The sequence below is a fragment of the Passer montanus genome, unplaced genomic scaffold (assembly GCF_014805655.1).
Source record: "Passer montanus isolate IOZ18808 unplaced genomic scaffold, ASM1480565v1 scaffold10, whole genome shotgun sequence".
Classification (NCBI taxonomy): domain Eukaryota; kingdom Metazoa; phylum Chordata; class Aves; order Passeriformes; family Passeridae; genus Passer; species Passer montanus.
This window is the reverse complement of record NW_024356505.1, coordinates 35847913-35866571: the sequence shown is the minus strand read 5'-3', so window position 1 is coordinate 35866571 and position 18659 is coordinate 35847913. Positions and strand designations below refer to the sequence as shown.

The 18659-nt window shown below is 36.1% G+C and overlaps 1 protein-coding gene across 1 annotated transcript in view; it reads left to right on the top strand.

Annotated features, from left to right (window-relative positions):
• Nucleotides 1–18659, top strand: part of UBE3C (ubiquitin protein ligase E3C) — a 72429-nt gene that overhangs the window by 32505 nt on the left and 21265 nt on the right. The window contains exons 14-18 of the mRNA XM_039704823.1: nt 2336–2440; nt 3491–3578; nt 6891–6988; nt 10250–10382; nt 11164–11411. Of these exons, the coding sequence (XP_039560757.1) occupies nt 2336–2440; nt 3491–3578; nt 6891–6988; nt 10250–10382; nt 11164–11411 (672 nt within the window). The remainder of the gene's footprint in view (nt 1–2335; nt 2441–3490; nt 3579–6890; nt 6989–10249; nt 10383–11163; nt 11412–18659) is intronic.

Sequence of the window (18659 nt, the reverse complement as noted above, 5' to 3'; positions counted from 1 at the left end):
TTGATCTAATATATGTTTGCACAATGTAATTTAATTACTTGTCTTTAAATTGCCAAATAAACTTTTGATTTAAAGGTCACTAATGAAACCCCCAATATGTGTTTATTTCTGAGAAAGATGTCAGACCAGGGGTATTTTTATGCATGCACTTTGTATCATGCCTCCTTCCTTTTGTTTGCTTTAGTTTGTTATCTTAATCAATCTTTGTGTAAGTTGGTGGGTTTCAGGTGAATTTGGTCATATTTTGCTGTCATTCAGAGTGCTGTAAAGTTCTGAGTTACTTTGTCCCACTTTGGCAGTCTGAAACTAAACTTGTAGTGGAACTCTCAAAACTGGGTGTACTCTTACCAGTTCAGGAGCCAGGCTTGTCTTCCATCAGCTGAATTGAAAATCTAAATCTTGAGGGTATCTGGAAGGCTCCAGTTCTGCCCCAAAAAGAAGATAATAGCAAAGCTTCCCTTGTTTACTTCTTTAGAAGCATCTTTGTTGTTACAGATAAAAATTGAACATGGCTAAAGTTAATGCCATCAAGAAGTGCTATCCTGTGTATAGCACTGAGTCTTTCCTGACAGCAGCTTCAAAATTGCTTCCTGCCAGTAAGCAGGCAGCATGACCTTCTTCCAAATCATTAAAACAAAGCTGAAGTAGTTAATTATAAATTCAAGTAGAAACTGCTTTTTCTTTCTTTTGCACTATGTCAAATATATCTATCAAATATATAGGATTTATATATTTGCTGAAGCTTTTGCAAGCTGCTGGTGGAAAAAAGCACATTCCTTCCTTATCTGTGCTTTTAATTTCTCTTTTTTCTTTTAACTCCTCACCTCTTTTGGGTCTTTTCCATGTCTCTGGTGTCTAGTGAAACACGTGTGTGTCTATATGAAGTCAATGAAATTATATAAACACACACATACATACATGCAAAATGGATTTTCTTAAAAGAATTATTTCACTATCTTGAGTTAATCCTGTGAAACCAAGTTTTTAATTTTGCTGAATTTTAAATGTTGCTTTCACTGGACAGTTTATTGGAAAGAAATCCCTATTTTAATATTTTTTATTGTAGTACACCTTACCTTTCCATGGAATACATACTTAAAAAAATTTTTACAAAGGAATGCTGAGTTGGGGTGGCAGCTGAGTTACTGTTCTAGTACCCAAGCATTCTGCAGGAGAAGCTGCAGTTTCACCTAATTTGTTTCCTTTAAGGTTTCTTGAGATGCTTGTAAAATATTGTATTTTCTTGGTATTCATGTGGATAGTCTTTCCTGATTTTATTTTCAGTTTTAAAAAACATTTGCATCACTTACAGTGGTAATGGGACCAGAGAGCTTCAGTGATTCATGTAACCTGCACTGAATTTTGTAAGGGAAAGGTGATGAAAATTCCCATGTAATCAGACAGTTCACTTAATAGCTTTCTTTGTTCTGTCTTGAATAAAGACATTACCTTAAAAACTGGATGTTAAAAGCTCTTTTGTGTAGCACCTAGACACAGAATCCTTTTGAAGGCCCATTGAACTTTGTTACTCTTGACACCTGTCTATTATGACTGTCTTTTAGCAAGATTATTTCAGAAAAGCTGTGTACGCTTTCTTCTTACTCATTTTTCAAGTGCTGTACTTTGAAGTTGCCAAACAGTTGGCTGTTCATTGTAGCAGTGATAATGTCTTCTTAGCCTAGTAATTTACTATTGTATTGATTCCACTTAATTATGTTTTATGTAGTGGTGGGTGAACTTGATTCAGCTTTGGACAGAAGGCATGCAGCTGAGTATGGCAGTGCTGCTTGAGGTGGAGAATTTGTTAGCTTGCCTTCTCTACTTTTTTTTTTTTTCTGGATTGGAGGAAACTGCCAGGAAAAACACTAAAATTGCAAATTACCCTAGTGACCGTGATAACATTCTTTCTCAGCCTCTCAATTTTTCTAGGAAGATAAAAGAACATTATATACGTACCTGATATGCATTGTGTGTATGCTTGGTGTTATTTTCTTTAAATAAGTAGTTTAATGTTGATAATGATTTGTTTGGGCTTCCTTGAACTGGCATGCCACACTTCATGTGTGCAGTACTGCTAAATCCTATGTAGTCCTGGTTCCTAGATTTTGGAATGAGACTTTAATAAGCCAAGTATTTTTATATCTTGCAAGTGAACCATAATTACTTAATTTCATTTGAAGGTATTTAAGTCTAACAGCAAGTTTTTGTGAGTTAAAAATAAGTGACAATTGTATACATTACTGATTTTTTTAAAAAAAAGCTTTTGCTTTGTGAATGGTGTAATTTTATTCACAGTGCTAGATGTATACTGAATGTATGTGTTTCTGACACCTAGGTCATCACAAACTTAGTGAAAATGTTGAAGTCTAGGGATACAAGGAGAAATTTCTGTCCACCGAATCACTGGCTCTCAGAACAAGAAAACATTAAAGCAGATAAGGTAAGAGTCATACCCTTTTCCACAAAGCCTTGCAGGTGCCAAATTTTCAAATTGCCAAAGTGGTGAAGTGTTTGATTCCTGACAGCATTGGTGATGTTGATGTTGCACAGATTGTGTGCTTTAAAACCTGGAATAATGTTGTTTTTCTCTAATGTAAGAGTCTTGCATCTGTTAGGAAACTTGTATGTTAAAGCACATTTCCAATCTGTAAAGGGGAATTTGCCCTACAGTGCAAGAGTGTAAATCATTGGCATTTATAGCAGAGGAGAATGGGAAATGTGGTAGCATTTAGTTGCATCTTCTCATAGTAAAAATGCTAAATTATATAATTGCTCTATGGTGAGGAAAATTCTCTTCTAAAATAAAAGAAAATTCAGCAGCATTTTCTGTACTTACCTCACCTAGAAATGACTTTTTTTTAAGGGCTTTTGAAAAAAATGACATTGATCTCAAAAAGTGTGTATGTGTGTACAAAAGAAAAACCTAATACCTGCTGTGGACTAGATTCCTTTGAATCATGACACATGCTCAATACAAAATAAACAGAATATTTGATATCTCAAAATTCAAAGTCAGCTTCTCCAGTGTCCTAAATACCAGAACTGAATGTAACACTGTGTGGTATTTTTAAATACAGGGAATTTATATTGTACTGTTGTTAAATGTGCAGCTCTCCTGTAAAGACACAAGTGTAAGGAGGGATCAGCAGAAATGAATGTGTCTCAAGCTGTGTCAAGGGAAATATAGGTTGGATATTAGGAAAAAGGTTTTTACAGAAAGGGGGAATGGCCTGGAATGGCCTGCCTGGGGAGGGAGTGGAGTCACCATCCCTGAATGTGTTTAAAAAAAAAAAGACTGGATGTGGCACTCAGTGCCATGGTTTAGTTGAGGTGTTAGGGCTGGGTTGGACTTGATGGTCTTGAAGGTGATTCTGTGAATTAAGGTGTTCAGACACACTCCTGCATGTGACAGCTCTGTATTTAGTATGCAGCAGTAAATTGTAATGTGTAATTAGTCCTGTTTAACTGTGAAATCCTGTTAATTTGTGAGGTCACACAGCTGTATGTGCCATCGGCCAGACACGTCTGGAGAGTCAGGAGGATGGGGAGAATAGGACCACTGCAGTCCACTCTGGATGGTAAGACACTGTCCATGCAATTTCAGCTTTGCTAAGTCAAGATAAGAGATTGCCTTATGTAAAGAAATCTGTCTTTTCTAAAACTCAGTTGAGTATTTCCTAGTAAAATCTTGATAACCAAAAGCAAGACAGTCTTTTCATATATATTTTTATAAATTGTGTTCTTGTATGCATGTGTGTATATCTTTATAATAGGTCATGTTATTTAATTTTTAATAATTAAATTCCACTGGCGTTGATGAGAGGAAGTGATGAGGTGAACAAATGATGTGTTCTTAATGTTTTAATATATATAAAAGGAAGTTGCATAGAACAGAAAATTAATACAGTTGCAGAAGATGTGAAGCATTGAGATTTTGTTTTTACTGTATAATATAAAGAAACATTTTTGTTATGTATTAAACTGTAACAAACAGGCTTTGTATGGGAAATATTAATTCCTGTTTATAAATACTATGTCTAATTAGATAAGGCAGAAATATAAACCTCTGAATTACTCAAAATACCATGATGTTATGAAACTTGCAGAGAAAGATTAGTGAATGGGACAAACTTAGCAATCAGGATAAATTTACACTAGATTGTTCCAATATGCTTTCTCATGTACACAGTCTGTTTCTTCCAGCTTTTCATACCTTTTCAGCTTCACTATTCTAGAATTTTACCTCTCTGTGATGAGGTAAAATAATCATTAAATCATTGGCACTTGTGCAGAATTAATAATGAATTTAAAATGGGGCCTTTAATTAGCAAAATTATTCATCTGTAGGAGTCCTTGCTCTCTTTCAAGATGATGCAATCTGCTTGAGTTAGTTTAGCCAGATCCAGTAGATTATGGAGAGACTGTGGCCTTTGAATACTGCTGTAGGGTTGTACAGAATTAAGAGCTTTGGCCAGGGTTGAAACCTAAAGACTTAGAGTGATAATTTTTATTTTAGTAACTATGATGGTAAAAGTTTATTCTGATCACCTTATTAGTGTAGTTGCCAGATAATAACTAGCTGGCTCAGTTCAAGTACTGCTGAGAATTATTGATTATATATTTTTCCAGTTATTTCTTTCTTTGGAAGTCACCACTTCTCCACATCAGCAATCCTTGTTTCTTTCACTGACCTACATGACTCTCCACAGCTGTTTATACTGTCTGGATGTTCTCCACTGCCAAACCTATTCCACATTTATCACTTCCACATTCTCCTGCTCTCCTTGCCCTCACACCTACACTGCCCTGAGCTCTCTGCCAGGTCTTCCTTCCCCAGATGTCCCCAGTTCCCTCCATTTCATGCCTCTCCTGGTGTGGGCAGTTGGGGGATAAGGAATGCCTGTGCTGTGCTGGTGTGGTGGGCAGCTTTGTCCCCTCCTTTTCCTGGCTGGCTCCAGGTGAGCTGGCACACTGAGCTCTGCTCTCCTGGCTATGCCTGTATTCAGGTTGCTAAAGGAATTTCTCCTCTCTGGCCTGTGGAAAATTTTCACAGTACTTGGTGTTTTTGAATGTCCTGTTGTCTGTCAAAGTTGAAGTTCAGCTGATGAACTCACGAGGTGTGTTGGAGGCAGGATGGTGAGCAAAGATGGCACAGTGTGTCCATGTAAACCTCATTTTCATACAAAGTCAGGCTAAAAAGAAAGTGCAGTCAACATGAATGTGTGAAAACAAGCAGGTAACCTTGTGCACATGACTTGTCTAATCCCTCTTGACTCCATATGGGTTAAAGCCAATTAGCATGAAAGTACTGCTGAATCACATATGGTCATGTTTATTTGTGCTTTTTCATTTACTTAAATGGCAGACTTGTGAGTTCTAAATGCCCTCTGTATTGATGACTCCATCCCATATTTCTCTCTAAAGAAAGAGGCTGTGATGAAGAAATGCAGATAAAATTGACTAATTGACTGAAATAATTGAACTGTCGAAGTCATGTAGCAGTTTACCTTTGCTGTACATGCACTTTTCATTTAAAATGATTTTAACTGTTAGCTTAATAGGCTTCATACATTGAGTTTAATTAAAAATGTTTACTAAGTAAACTAAAGATAATCACAAATCAGCATTTTGTCAGAAATTCCAAAGGCTTGCAATGTTGTAACCTGCTCCCAATGAATATATATCAAGATTAGTGATGTTTAGGGTCATATCCTATTAAATTGGTGCTTAAAATATCCCTGCTTAAAGTGCTTTGAGGATATAAAAACAAACAAAAAAGAACATTGAAGTGTTCATTGCAGAAGATTGCAGAAGATATTTGTCACCATGGGGAGAAGCCAAAGAAAAAAAAACCTTGAAACTGTAATCAAAAACTTGCAGACAGGGTAGTGACATGAAGCATTTACTTATTTTGTAATACACTCTATGAATGGTCCAGACCCTGGAGTCTTTCTTCAGAGGTGGTTATTAAACATGAAAATGAAACAGCCAAGGACCTGTGGGTGTTGTTCCCTCTGTAGGCTGCAGTCAGGTGGACCTTTGGCTATAGTTGCTTGTCAGTGAGCAACACTGACTGCACTTAATTAATTTGCAGTTGGGTATGTGCTCACCAACTGAGTTTCCTCCCATAAAGTTAGAGCAGGATTGTAATTTCTACTGTGAATCACCAAAAGTTGAGTTGTTTCCTAAAAATACCCTGTGAGTACAAAGGAGCTGCACAGTAGTTTGGGAACTGCATGAATGAACCTCTCTGCTGTGGCTTCTTCAAGTCTTCTCCAAGCTTTTTGTCTTAAATACATTATACAGGTTCTTGTTGGTGTTTTCATTGTTTCTGCAGTCACTGGGGTTTAATGTGGTCACTATGACTTTGCTGTCAGGAGAGAAAACTCACTGAAATAAATGTTATCTTTCTGTTGGTTTCCTTAGATTTGGTTTAATTTGGTTTTTACCTAAAATGACTTGATTGAAAGTAGATTATGTAGTTGGAAGCATGATAACTGTAAACTATTCTGAGCATGAGAACAGGAATATTGTATATTCCTGCAATAAAAATTCTAAATCATCACAGTTACTAATTGTCTTCTATCATGCATTTTTTCGTAACTCCTAAGCTAAAATATCAATAAGACATTTTTTTTCTGAATAAAATAGAGGTACAGAAGTACATTTTAATATGCGTTTTGGTTTTGTGTGTTTTCACTACTTATATTTCAGTTTGACTGTAGCAATTAATGTTTAAATAAAGGTAAGGCTTTGAGTGAATATGTAGTAAATAAACTATTTTAATATATATATTTTTATACAAAGTAGATTGACTCATTTGATGCAAAATAAATTGTTTAAAAAAATGTTCTTTCGAAAATTTTTAAAATTACTATTTCTATTTTAAGTGGGTTTGGAACCAGCACCTCTTTCTGTATCTGAAGAACGACAACTTGCAATTCTGACAGAGCTACCTTTTGTAGTTCCTTTTGAAGAAAGAGTAAAGGTATCTAATTTCTAATTTAATATGCAATTGGTGTTTTTGTTATGAGTAAGTGTAAAAAGAGCACTTGATGAAGTAGAATCTGGATGGATTCCCTGCAGAAGGATATGGCACTCTGCACTGTTTTTCTGCAGTACTCATGCAGCAGCTGAACATTTGAAGTTACTGACTTCTCTTTTACCTTCCTGCTTATGTTGCCCAAATAATAAATATTTGCATTAAAGTTAGGAACATTTATTCTGAGACAGCTGGGAGCAGTTTGCAGTGCCGGCTGAGATGGCTCTACATGATTGCACCCTCTTGTGGTGGCCCAGCCCTGGCGTTGTGCGTTGTACCGGAGTGCAGGGTCACAGCTGGGGACTGGGGAGCACTGCGTGGGTTTGCTGCAAATGACATTATGGACCTCATTTTGGGAAATTAACACCTGCAGATTAAGTTCCTGCATTCATAACTGAGTAGCTGAACTTTACTTCAGAGCGTATAGCTTTAAACATGCAAGATTCTTGGGCTTGATTGATTTGATTTGCTTTTGAATGCTTTTGAGATTTTATAGATGTAATTGTTAGTTCTATTACCTATTTCAGTTTGCATCATTAACATTTTTAAAGTTTTTTTTTTCTGTTAAGCACATTTTTTAAAAAACTGGTTTAGTTTACAATATCAGTTATTTCAAAACTTCTTCGTAAATTGTCTTGGGAATGTTACATTTCAAACCACCATCAAGGGAATGAAGAGTAATTCCATAGGGAAAGTCAGTCTTTATTTGTCAAAACACAGAGGCTGCTTTGGTAGAAAATGCGTGTTTTTTTCTCAGGCTTCTATGAAACAGTTGTTCCAACAAAGCATCTTATTACTGTATGGCAATCCCACACCAGGATTACAGGGAAATTATAGGAAGTGATCTCAAGCAGCAATCTCTGTATCATGATTTAGTCACTGCCTTCCAACCTCTGGAATTCATAGAGTTGTGTTGAGATGCATGCGTGTTACGTTTTTGGAATTCATAAAGCCTTTTTTGGAATTGGAATTCGTAGAACCTGTGTGTTCTACGAACAAAAACTGAAGTAACAATAACATAAGAGCTTGGAGACAAGGATAAAGCTACAGCTGAACTTCTGTAGTTCAGAGAGGAGATCCTGTTACACTGTGTTTTGGAACAAGTGTTTGCAGTCCTTTTTGTATAACAGTGGGAGTCAGCATTCCTTGGGGTCTCCCTCTGCCTCTACAGAGCAAGTTGCAATAAGGGAAGAAAATACCATGACCATAATAAGTTGTTTTTTTTCCTTTTGGTCAGTTGCTGTCCATTGCTCTCTAGTTTAATATGGTAAGCTCAATGCCTTGTGTGTGGGGGTTGTTCCACATACCTTTTTGTTTTCTGACTTCCTCATGCCATTTTACCTTGACTTACCAGGTAATAGACATTCTGACAAGCAATTGCAGAGTCCAGTTCCATGGTAGGCTCTTCAGCTTTCTGGCCCCAGGGAGTGTTTTCCCCTTCAGCCTTAAGGCACATTGGGGTGCACCTTTCAGTCTGTGGGAGGTAATGAATCCAATTTATAGCAGTGCCTTGGTTCTCACCTCCTTGGGCCATACTTTGGTCAGCTGGCCTATGGTGATGCTACTTCCATGGTCTGTGTTTCAATCAGCATTGCTTGTTTTTCTGTGTTTGTGTGAAGTCATTGCAGATGCTTCAGTTGTGCATTAGAGTTCTCATTAACATACTAACCCATGAACACTGGGTTGTGTAGGGAGTCAGAGTCAGTACCAAAATGAGTTTTTCTATGAGATGTAATGCCAGATGATTTTTTCCATCTAGAGTTGGGTAACAATAATTAATAAACTGTATCTGGGCTGCTTCAGGAAGGAGTGTGGTGGTGAGCATATTCTCATGCTCTGTAGATAAAAAAGGTGTAAAAGGTGTCTGTCTGTGACTATATGTCATGACTATATGTTATAAAACTGTAGAAAATTTAGGCCAGGAGGGTCCTCTGGAGGTACTCTAGTCCACATCTTTCCTCACACAAGAATAGCTTCAGACTTGGGTCAGCATGCACGAGGGCTTGTCCAGATGACTTTTGACTATCTCCAGTAATGGAGATTTCACAAACTCTCATGTAACCTTTTCCAATACCTAATCACTCCTATTATGAACCTTTTCTTTGTGTCTATCCCTTGTTTCTCTTTCTGCAGCTTAGGACTGTTTTCTCTTGTTTTCCTGCTGTGTACCTTAGCAAAGATTCCTGCTTTGTCTGTACTATAATCTTGCTGGTTGGAAAGCATCTTCTCCTCTAGTAACAGTAGATAATATAAATATAAACAATGTAAACAATAGATTTGAGACCTTATTCTACCGTTGTTTGTGGTGGTCAGATTTCCTCTTTCATGGTAAATTTGTTGTTTTTAAAAATCCCTGCAGAGTCTTAGTTAATGTTCTTAATTAAAAAATGGTCTGACATATTACTGGGAGATTATATCCCTCGGAAAACACACTAGACTGTTGAATATGGAAATGATAGCAAGAGGGAATATAGTAAACCATGGATAGAGGGAATATTGTTGTGCATTAAGCAACGCCCTCCCATGCTACATCTTGGCATAGAAACACAGTGAGCTACAGTTACTCTTCAGGGGAATAAGTTTCTTGTTGTGAAGACTTGAAAATGGACAGTGTGAAATTCAATTTGTCCTTCACCTGGCATAATTGTTTTGAATTTTTATGATGCTCTGGTTCTTTTTTAAAATATGACTTTTAAAAAATATCCATGATTTTAATCTGAATTATTTGTTCACTGCTTATACAAGGGGAACTGGTACCTATTTTCTTATTACTAAGAATGTTCCTGACCGTTGCAAACAGCAACAATAAATTATTTACTAGCACTGAAAATAACCTCTGTGTGTGTGAAATACTCATGGGACTTTTTTCATTTGTTTTTGAATACTTTGCATTTCAGAACTCTGAAAGTTAGGGAGAGAAAACTGGAAGCACTGGCACAATGTCTGTAGATGTGCTTCTTTATGTGGAAAGAACTGAGGATGCTATCTTAGCAGAGAAAAGTTCTTTACACTTCTGTCTCACTCCTCCCCTTCCATGGGTCATGGCTCTGTATTAAGTTTCTGCAGCTCAATGAGAGGGAAGACAAATAACTTGAAAGTGAGTGCCAGAGGCAGCTCAAAGGACAGTAGCAGTAGTCAATAACCATCTCTCATTGAATATTTAGATCTACACAATGACATGATTGCTCTTTTCACTTATTTAAACAGATTTTTCAAAGACTGATCTATGCTGATAAACAAGAAGTTCAAGGAGATGGGCCATTTTTGGATGGAATTAATGTCACTATCAGAAGAAATTATATTTATGAAGATGCTTATGATAAACTTTCTCCTGAGAATGGTAGGTTTGCAGTTATGTCATCAGCCTGTTACAACACTTTATTGTTCTTACCATGTAGTTCCATATTTGCTTATTTGACTGCTATGCTGTAGGTGTATCAGCTCTGAGATGTGAAAGCTCTTAGAAGTTATATTTCCCTGTTTTTACAGAAGTAATTCTCACCCATATTCTTTCTGATTATTGCAGTCTAAGTGATCTGTTTACAACCTGTTTTTATGGTACTTTTCTTCCCATTTGCTCATCTAAATAATTGTAATTTGTATATTTTTCTATATAATTCATTAGATATTATCTGCTTTGGTAATCTTTGCCAAGAAATACATATGGACTGTACAGGATTTGCTTGGTACAGTGTGTCTGATAATAGTGCAGGGCTCTTTTTAATGATGGGATGTAATACTATAAATTTTACTAGATTGAATTAAATCACATGTTTGTGTGAATCTGTGTGATCTTGCACTCACAATATTTTATATAAATACAATTTTCAAGTTATTCCTGAGCCTCTTAATATTTTGTAGGATTTTTTTTCTTCCCCTACCTATGTTATTATTCACTTCTTTTTTTGATGACTGTTAAGACAGTATCTTTTCTGTAAAGTGAGCATTTCACAAACTGTATATTCCAAAATTCAAGCCAGTAATAGGAGTTTTGCTGCTGTTTACTAGGTCATTTTTATTTCTAGCATATATAGTTTGTGTGTGTAATTACATGTGTTTTTATCCATACAAAACTGAAGCAGAAAATTGTATTTGATTTTGTCTCCCTCCTTTCCCTGCAGAACCTGACCTAAAAAAGCGCATTCGTGTTCACTTGCTCAATGCCCACGGTCTTGATGAAGCTGGTATTGATGGTGGTGGAATTTTCAGAGAATTTCTGAATGAGCTCCTCAAATCAGGATTTAACCCTAACCAGGGGTTTTTTAAGACCACCAATGAGGGGCTGCTGTACCCTAACCCTGCTGCACAGATGCTGGTTGGAGACTCGTATGCCCGACATTACTACTTCCTTGGGAGAATGCTTGGAAAGGTAAAACCACTGTTCTGGAATACAGAGCTATAGCAGTACTGCAATTATTCAGTAATGGTTTTTTTCTAATTAGGAGGAATGGATGGGAAAAATAAAAGATTTTCCTAGACTTGAGAGACAGTAACTCTCAAATGTTGAGTATGAACATTACTACTAAATTTCTGGTTGATTTTAGTAAATTATATACTTGGGAGGTACAGGAAATTTGTGTTACCCTGACTGTCAGTTGAGCAAAGTTTGCATACGTTTGCTTCTGTGGAAATCCTCTTGCCTAAGGTTGACTTGATTGAAGTCACCAGCTCTACTCTGCATATAGTGATTTTCAACCTGGAGCTTTTAGGAATATGACTGCAGTTTTCATTTCCATCATTTGGAATATATGAAATGAATGTTTTCAACAGTTGCTAGTTGTATGAGGTATACAATTTTTGGTAGCATTTAAAATTTGCCATCAGCATCTACCATACTTAAGAGGCACATGCAGATTACTTTTCACATGTTCTCTTTGGGATTTTGTACATTTTGCATATTTCTTGAGTTTTAGTGCTTGATAATTCGGTGATATGAGTGTTCAAAGGCTAATAGATGCTTGTTGAGCTAGATGAAAAATGAAGGGAGAGGAACAATGACAGAAACCATTACAAACATTAATTACATTCAATTTTCTTTTATGGTCAGGTTTAATACTGAGGCTATTTCATCCTAAGCACTTGAAATAATTTTTATAAAGCTAATAATTGTGAAACAAAATTTGGAATACAAATTCCATTTCAGAAAAAAAAAGGATTAACTGCTACTTAGCTGTCTAATACTGAAGGTATTTAAGATGTAAAAGTGGCATTTAACTGCCTGCAGTATTTTGGAGGCTAAAATCCTGCTGCTGCCTTGCAGTGAGGTTTGATGTGCAGTTGGATGTCTTTGTAGTGTAGCTGGAAGCGGTTTCAAGAGACGGTGTTGGCAAACAGTGACTTGTTGAACCAGTGCTGTGCTTGGGAGTTGCCAGTCAACTGATTTAGATCCAACTGCCTCTTTGTAAGCAAATCCCCCACTAGTGCTTCCCAGCTACTGCCATATCCAAATCCCCTAAACAATGAAATTACAATTGGCCATTTCAATAAATAAGCTTGGAGTGATGTTCCCACTCCTGTTGGGAGATGGATTCATTACTAATACAACAGTTGGTAATTATTTCTGATACTACATATCCAAGCTTCATTTTCTTTCTACATGTATAGATTTTTGGAGTGGGAAAGCAAACACTTGTGGTATTGTTAAGGGGTTTCTTCATCACAGAAATGTTTTGTATATATCTAGGAAGGGCTCAACTGTCAGGGAAAGTTTGAAACATTATCTGAAAAAAAAGATTGTAATTTTGAGTCTTCAGTTTCCTCTGTCAAAACAACACATTGCCTTCTGTAACTGAATTTCAGATATTAGCATGGAGGCAGAAGTTGCAAAATGTGTTTTATCTCACAGAGTGCTACAGGTAGAGTTTTGTTTTTTAAAATTAGAGAGTCCATTATTTAACATTTTGAAAGCATAAATTATTTTTGTATTTGCAGTATGTGTAGATAAGTTGAGAATTGACAGTGCTACTTAATAATTACCCTTGCCCAGGTGCACAGAAACCTTTTTAGTAGTGTATTTAGAGACGTGATGAATTAAAGAGAAAGATAAAGCACGACCATACTGTTCAAAACCTGCTGGTATTGTGATCTTGGTTAGGTTATTGAATACCCACTCATCCGTTTTCAAAAATGTGTCCATTTTATACTTTGCACAGGGTTATTTGTGAGCAATAGTGAATTATTAAAAGCCCCTTTGCAAACAAAGTAGATATAATGCAACGGAAGCAATCAGGCATCCACAGCAATTCCTTATTTGTGGAAATCTGTGTGTAAAGAGTGCTGCCACCAAAAACTCTCACGTAAGAAGCTTCAATGTTATCAGAAAACAAATACATTAAAATATAATAATTTATAGAAATTGTGTGTCTCTTGGTAACCACTTCACACTAATATCCAAATGCGTTTAGCTTTCAGCACCAAGATGTTACACCTAATTCAGTTTTTCTTCTCATCAGGAAATTTCTAACAGCTTGGCATCTTCTTTATTAATTGGTCAGTTCAGAAGCAAAAACATCTTAAAATATAAAACATACCTTGAAAAATGGTATGTCTGAAAATATAAATAATTTTAATCCTGAATAAATTACTGACTTGTGGTATCTTTGAAGATACTTGTGGTATCTAATGAAGAAATTAAAATCTGTGTACAAAATACATAGCTTGTTTATGCAGCTTTTGTAGTCACTGGATGAATAAAAGGTATTGTAGAAATAATTCTGTGTGATCATGTAATTGCATATGTTGTCTGAAATCATCCTTTAAAAAAACCAGAAATGAGTTTGCTTAAACAGCAGCTACTCAAACACTTCCAAAGTTTACATTTCTCAACTGTCAGTGACTTTACTCTGAAATGTAAATATTACCTTAGCACTGGTGCCTTTTAAGCATTTTCCTTTCTCTTCCTTAAAAGTTGAAGCTCAGCTTGCCGTGCACACCTTTGGTGAGGGTTTCCTACAGCCAGGGGTTAGAGACTTGAGCCTCTCAGTGCTGCCCAGCACAGCTGGAAGCACAGCTGGGACTGAGTCTCAGGCTTTGCTTGAGAGCCAGGGCTGTCCTGGGCTGTCAGGAGTGTTCAGGCAGAGGAGTTCTAACCCCAAATCCTCTTTGTTGTCCTCTGCAGAGTAAAGTCTTCTTGTCCCAAGTGGTGTCCCAGAAGGGTGGATGGGATCCTTTTGCTCTCGTGGTAGTTTTGAGCTGTGGGCAGGCTCCTGGTTTGGTTCCACTTCCTTTCCACATGCAGTGGTTGTTCTGGCTGCACTAAAAATCTCCTCACGTGCAGACTCTGCTGCTGCAGGTTTGGGGTGTAGTGGAATTGGCTCAGGAGAACACAAAAGGTGCTTTTTTGACAGCAACAAATGGAAATTTCCAAGGAAATTTGGAAGCAGCATTTGAGAATATTAAATGAGGGTGTTCTCCGTGCTGATTCTTGAGTGGTCTGCTGCAAACCTGAAAAGAGGGAAACACTGGTTAACCATTCCAGCAGAAACAGTGTCCAGGTGGAGGAACAGTGACAGAGAATTAAAATCTGAACTTCACCATGTTCTGTCCTAAACTCAGTCTGCTGTACAACTTACTTCTCCATTTCCAGTTTACATTTGCATTTAATCAGTGATGTTACTGTGACAGATGTTGTGGAAAAGGACATTATTTACATTTGGAGTTCTTTGACATCAAGTTGCTAATTCTTAGGATAATTTACTTAAATTTCATGAAGTATCAGCATTAGTTTAAGAATATGTCAGGAAATCCATAGATAGATTAGTATGGTAATTTTTATGGTTTCCTCTTCTTCCCTTTTGACATAAACCTGCTAGTTCTTGCATTTATTTTGTTTTACAGTGACTGTCTTTGCATGTTAAGCAGAGTGACTCTGACAGTAGAGATTTTTGTATAATACACTCAGTGTCTTTGAATTTACTGAATTCTACCACCTCTCTTATTCCAGAATATTAAATAGCACTTGTGAGTCACACATTCATGTTGCTGAAGAACATCTATTTTTGCAATATAATATTAAGTCCCTTTTTCTAAACAATAGAACCTGCAGTCCTTGGATGACACAAAGGTTTTCTGAAAAGATTTAGATTTGTTTTGCCAAGACCCATCTTCTGCCTTAAATGGTTGGGAAAGCAATGTGGAGAACAAAGTGTCTTTTGAGTTGGTTTGAACTGAGTCTTTCCTTTGTGGAACCAAGTAAAGAAGTGTCATAGAAGAAGCACCAAGGATTGAGAAAAACTAACGTGTTTATTTTAAATTTTAGCATTATGTTGATGGTCACTCTAGGTTTTGTTCTTTGATCATTAATATTTAGTGGTAGATAGGAGGTTCAGTAATTTGCATGGACTTGTGGATATTATATTGTTGAAAGTCGAAGTTGTTTATTTTCCTATGAGTTTTTGTAGTTTACTGATTTAAGATCTAACAGACTGTTCTTTGCACACATCTAAATGTTATTAAATATATATATAATTGAAAAAAGGAGTTGTAGAATAAGTCCTTGGGTAAAATGAAGCTTTAGAATAGTAACAGTAGATCAAATACAGGTTTTATTACACTACAAGTAAATGTGTGACCTAATTATTGATTGGATTATTTTTCTGTATATTGAAGAGTCTGCCTTATGGTTACTGCTTGTAACTTTGAATGTTGAGCCTGTCTGGAAAGTCCAATTCTCAGATGATGCCTGTAGAATCCATTCTGCAGAAAAACTAAAGTAGTTCTTAATCATTCTTGGGCCTTATCTAGGAAGTATTGATGCAAGGGAGTCTTTCCACAGAATGATCTACATCAGATCCTAAACTCTTAAATTATAAAGAAGCTGCATGTATGGAGTTGAAACATTCAAGGAGATGTTTCTAATAACGTATTTGAGTGCCATTCATACACCAAAAGCTTGTGGAAAGAAAGCAAAGCAAGAAAACTACAGTGAGAGCTGGCTTTCATGTGCTTGATTGTTTGGTGTCAAGCATTGCACTGCTACTCTGACTTGGAGGGATGGCTTTTTTTTCCTTCTGATTTTTAGGCTGCCCTTTCCCTTTTCTTATTGTTCGCTTAATTAGACCCTCTTTGGCTTAGTTCAAATTAATACACCCTTAATTAGTTTGTGCTGCAGTCCCACTTGGTACTACTAGTACCTGGAATGGTAGGTGTGGGATTGGTGATACTGATACAAAGAGGAGGGAATTGATATAAACTCTTGGTTTTATTAATTTCAATTACCTCTCACATGATTTTGTAGATTCAGCATTTTGCTTAAGAGCAAGTTAACAGATGATCATTTGTTTCAGAAAATCCTGAATCATCTGATATGGAATCAAACCAGGAATTTACCATGGAAAGTAGCGTGGCCCTTTAATGATAAACTTAGAGTGCAGAAGCATAATCCTAAGAGAGCAGAATTGATACCTTATGGAAGTTATTTCATGATTTATGAATTCAGATGTAAAATAATTTGAATCTATTTTCTGACACAGTTCTTCAGCTTGACACTTCCTTTGTGTACTGGTGCATTTAACAAAACCAATTATCTTTTGATTACAAATAGCTATGTTAGTAGTAACCTTGTAAATATATGTCTAATGCTAAAAGACTACTGAAATGTGGTATTTTAAATCTTTAGAGAGGAAAAGTGTTTATTGATGGATTGTGATATTTATTGGGTCATAATGTATTTAAATTTTCTTTAATGCATATGTTAGTGATTGTTTACTGTGATAAAGTGCATGGAGGTCTCTGCAAGGAGTTCTGCATGGAAAGAATTACCTCATGTCAGTGGTCACTCCTCAATTAAAAGTTCCATTAGCAGATGATTCCTGCTTCTGGTTTGTGTACTGATTGCATTTTATTGCCTCTAAATCAGGTTCCTAGACAGGGAATAAATAAACAGTTAGAGTGTGTGGTAATGGTATTCTGATCTTTTTTCACAGTTGGAAACACCTACATCCATTTCAATCAGTTAGGTTTGGAATATTTACTGAAATTCTTAAATTGGTTTGAACTTTAAAAATTACTAGTTTCACTGCTATTAAAATACAGATTTATCTTAGAAGCATATCCAGAGGTTAGTTATATAGTATTAAGTGTTTCTGTGTGTCAGAAGATTAAGCTTAAATAAGGAGGAGAAGTTTTACTTTTATCTTCAAGTTCTTCCTAAATTATGTTTAAATTTGAGACAAGAAAAATCTATTAAGCCTTTACTGGAACTTCAGTAATGAATGGTAACTATCAGTTATCCAGTGCATCCACAGGTATCCATAGTGCTTTCCTCTCTCATCCCTCAGACCCCCCTAAATGACATTGATAGCAATTTATATCATATTTATGGCATAAGTTACAGAGATAACTCTTCCTATTAAATGAGAAAGAAAGTATCAAGCTGATGAAATGATAGTTTTCTGCCTGTGCTGAAGCACTCTGTTTTAGAAATAAACATTACTGAAGCATTTCTGAAGCACCCTGTTTTAGTAATAAACAAAAATGTAATTAAAGACATCCTAAATTCCCAGAATAAAAATACTAGCATGACTTTTAAATTAAAAATTAACTCAAGGTCATTACAGTTGATATGATCCAGTGAAGTCTTTGGGAATGGATCCTTCTATTTTCCTGGTCCTGTGTTCAGGATTTAGGAGTTTGGTCTGTGCTGCCACACCCCTGCCATCCATTTCAGGGATTTGCACCAACTGCAGCAGCTGTGACAGGCAGATCTCAAATCTCTGGAACTTCTATAAACTTGTACTTACTGACCTTCAAATTCCCACTGAGTGGAAAATCTGAAGTACAAGCAATTTTCAAAAGGCTTTTTCTAAAAAGACAATAACAATAATTTTAAAATGTAATTATATTGGCACTGCTGCAAGGGCTGTTAAAGCTCACAGGAGCCTCATTACAGGCATCAAGCTGTGGAATTTTGGACTCCTGTTCTTTTAAAAGACAGAACAAAGGTGAGCTATGAATTTTCACAGTAATACAGGGAAGATAATGCACCAGATTTTCCATTACTATGGTGATACAAATGCTTATAGACATCTGCTACTGCTCAGAGGCTTGGAAACAGTGTCTTAGAGCTCCAGGGTAACAGGACACATTGCATTGAGACACACACTTGGGAAAAATAATATTATTTTACCGTATTGGCATTAGAAACAATATCATTTGGGGTTTGCTCAATTTTAAGCACATTATTAAGCACATCTTTAAGAAATTATTTTATGTAGAGATTACTAAATGCTAGCTCTAAGAATGCTGCAAAATATGTGTACATGTTGATTTTAATGTAAATTCTTAATTTAATCTTTTTCATTAGGGTTGAAAAGTCTCTGCTGTCCCCAGAAGCTTTGTGAGTGTGATGAAATATTTCTAGGATATAAATAATAAGATAGAAGGAAGTTCTAATGGTTTTGCTATTTTTCGATCATTTTTATTAATGGTTCTGTACAGCTTTGAAGATCTATTGCACTCTGTAAGTGCTAAGTATTATTTAATAGTAACTGTTTAAAATTACTGAAATAGAAAGGGTTATGGTCTTGGGGACTGATTATGGAAATAACTGAATTTAAGTCCAGTCATTTACTCCCTTATCCCAAAAGCTGTGCATCTTTCTAGGGATATGACTTTAGCA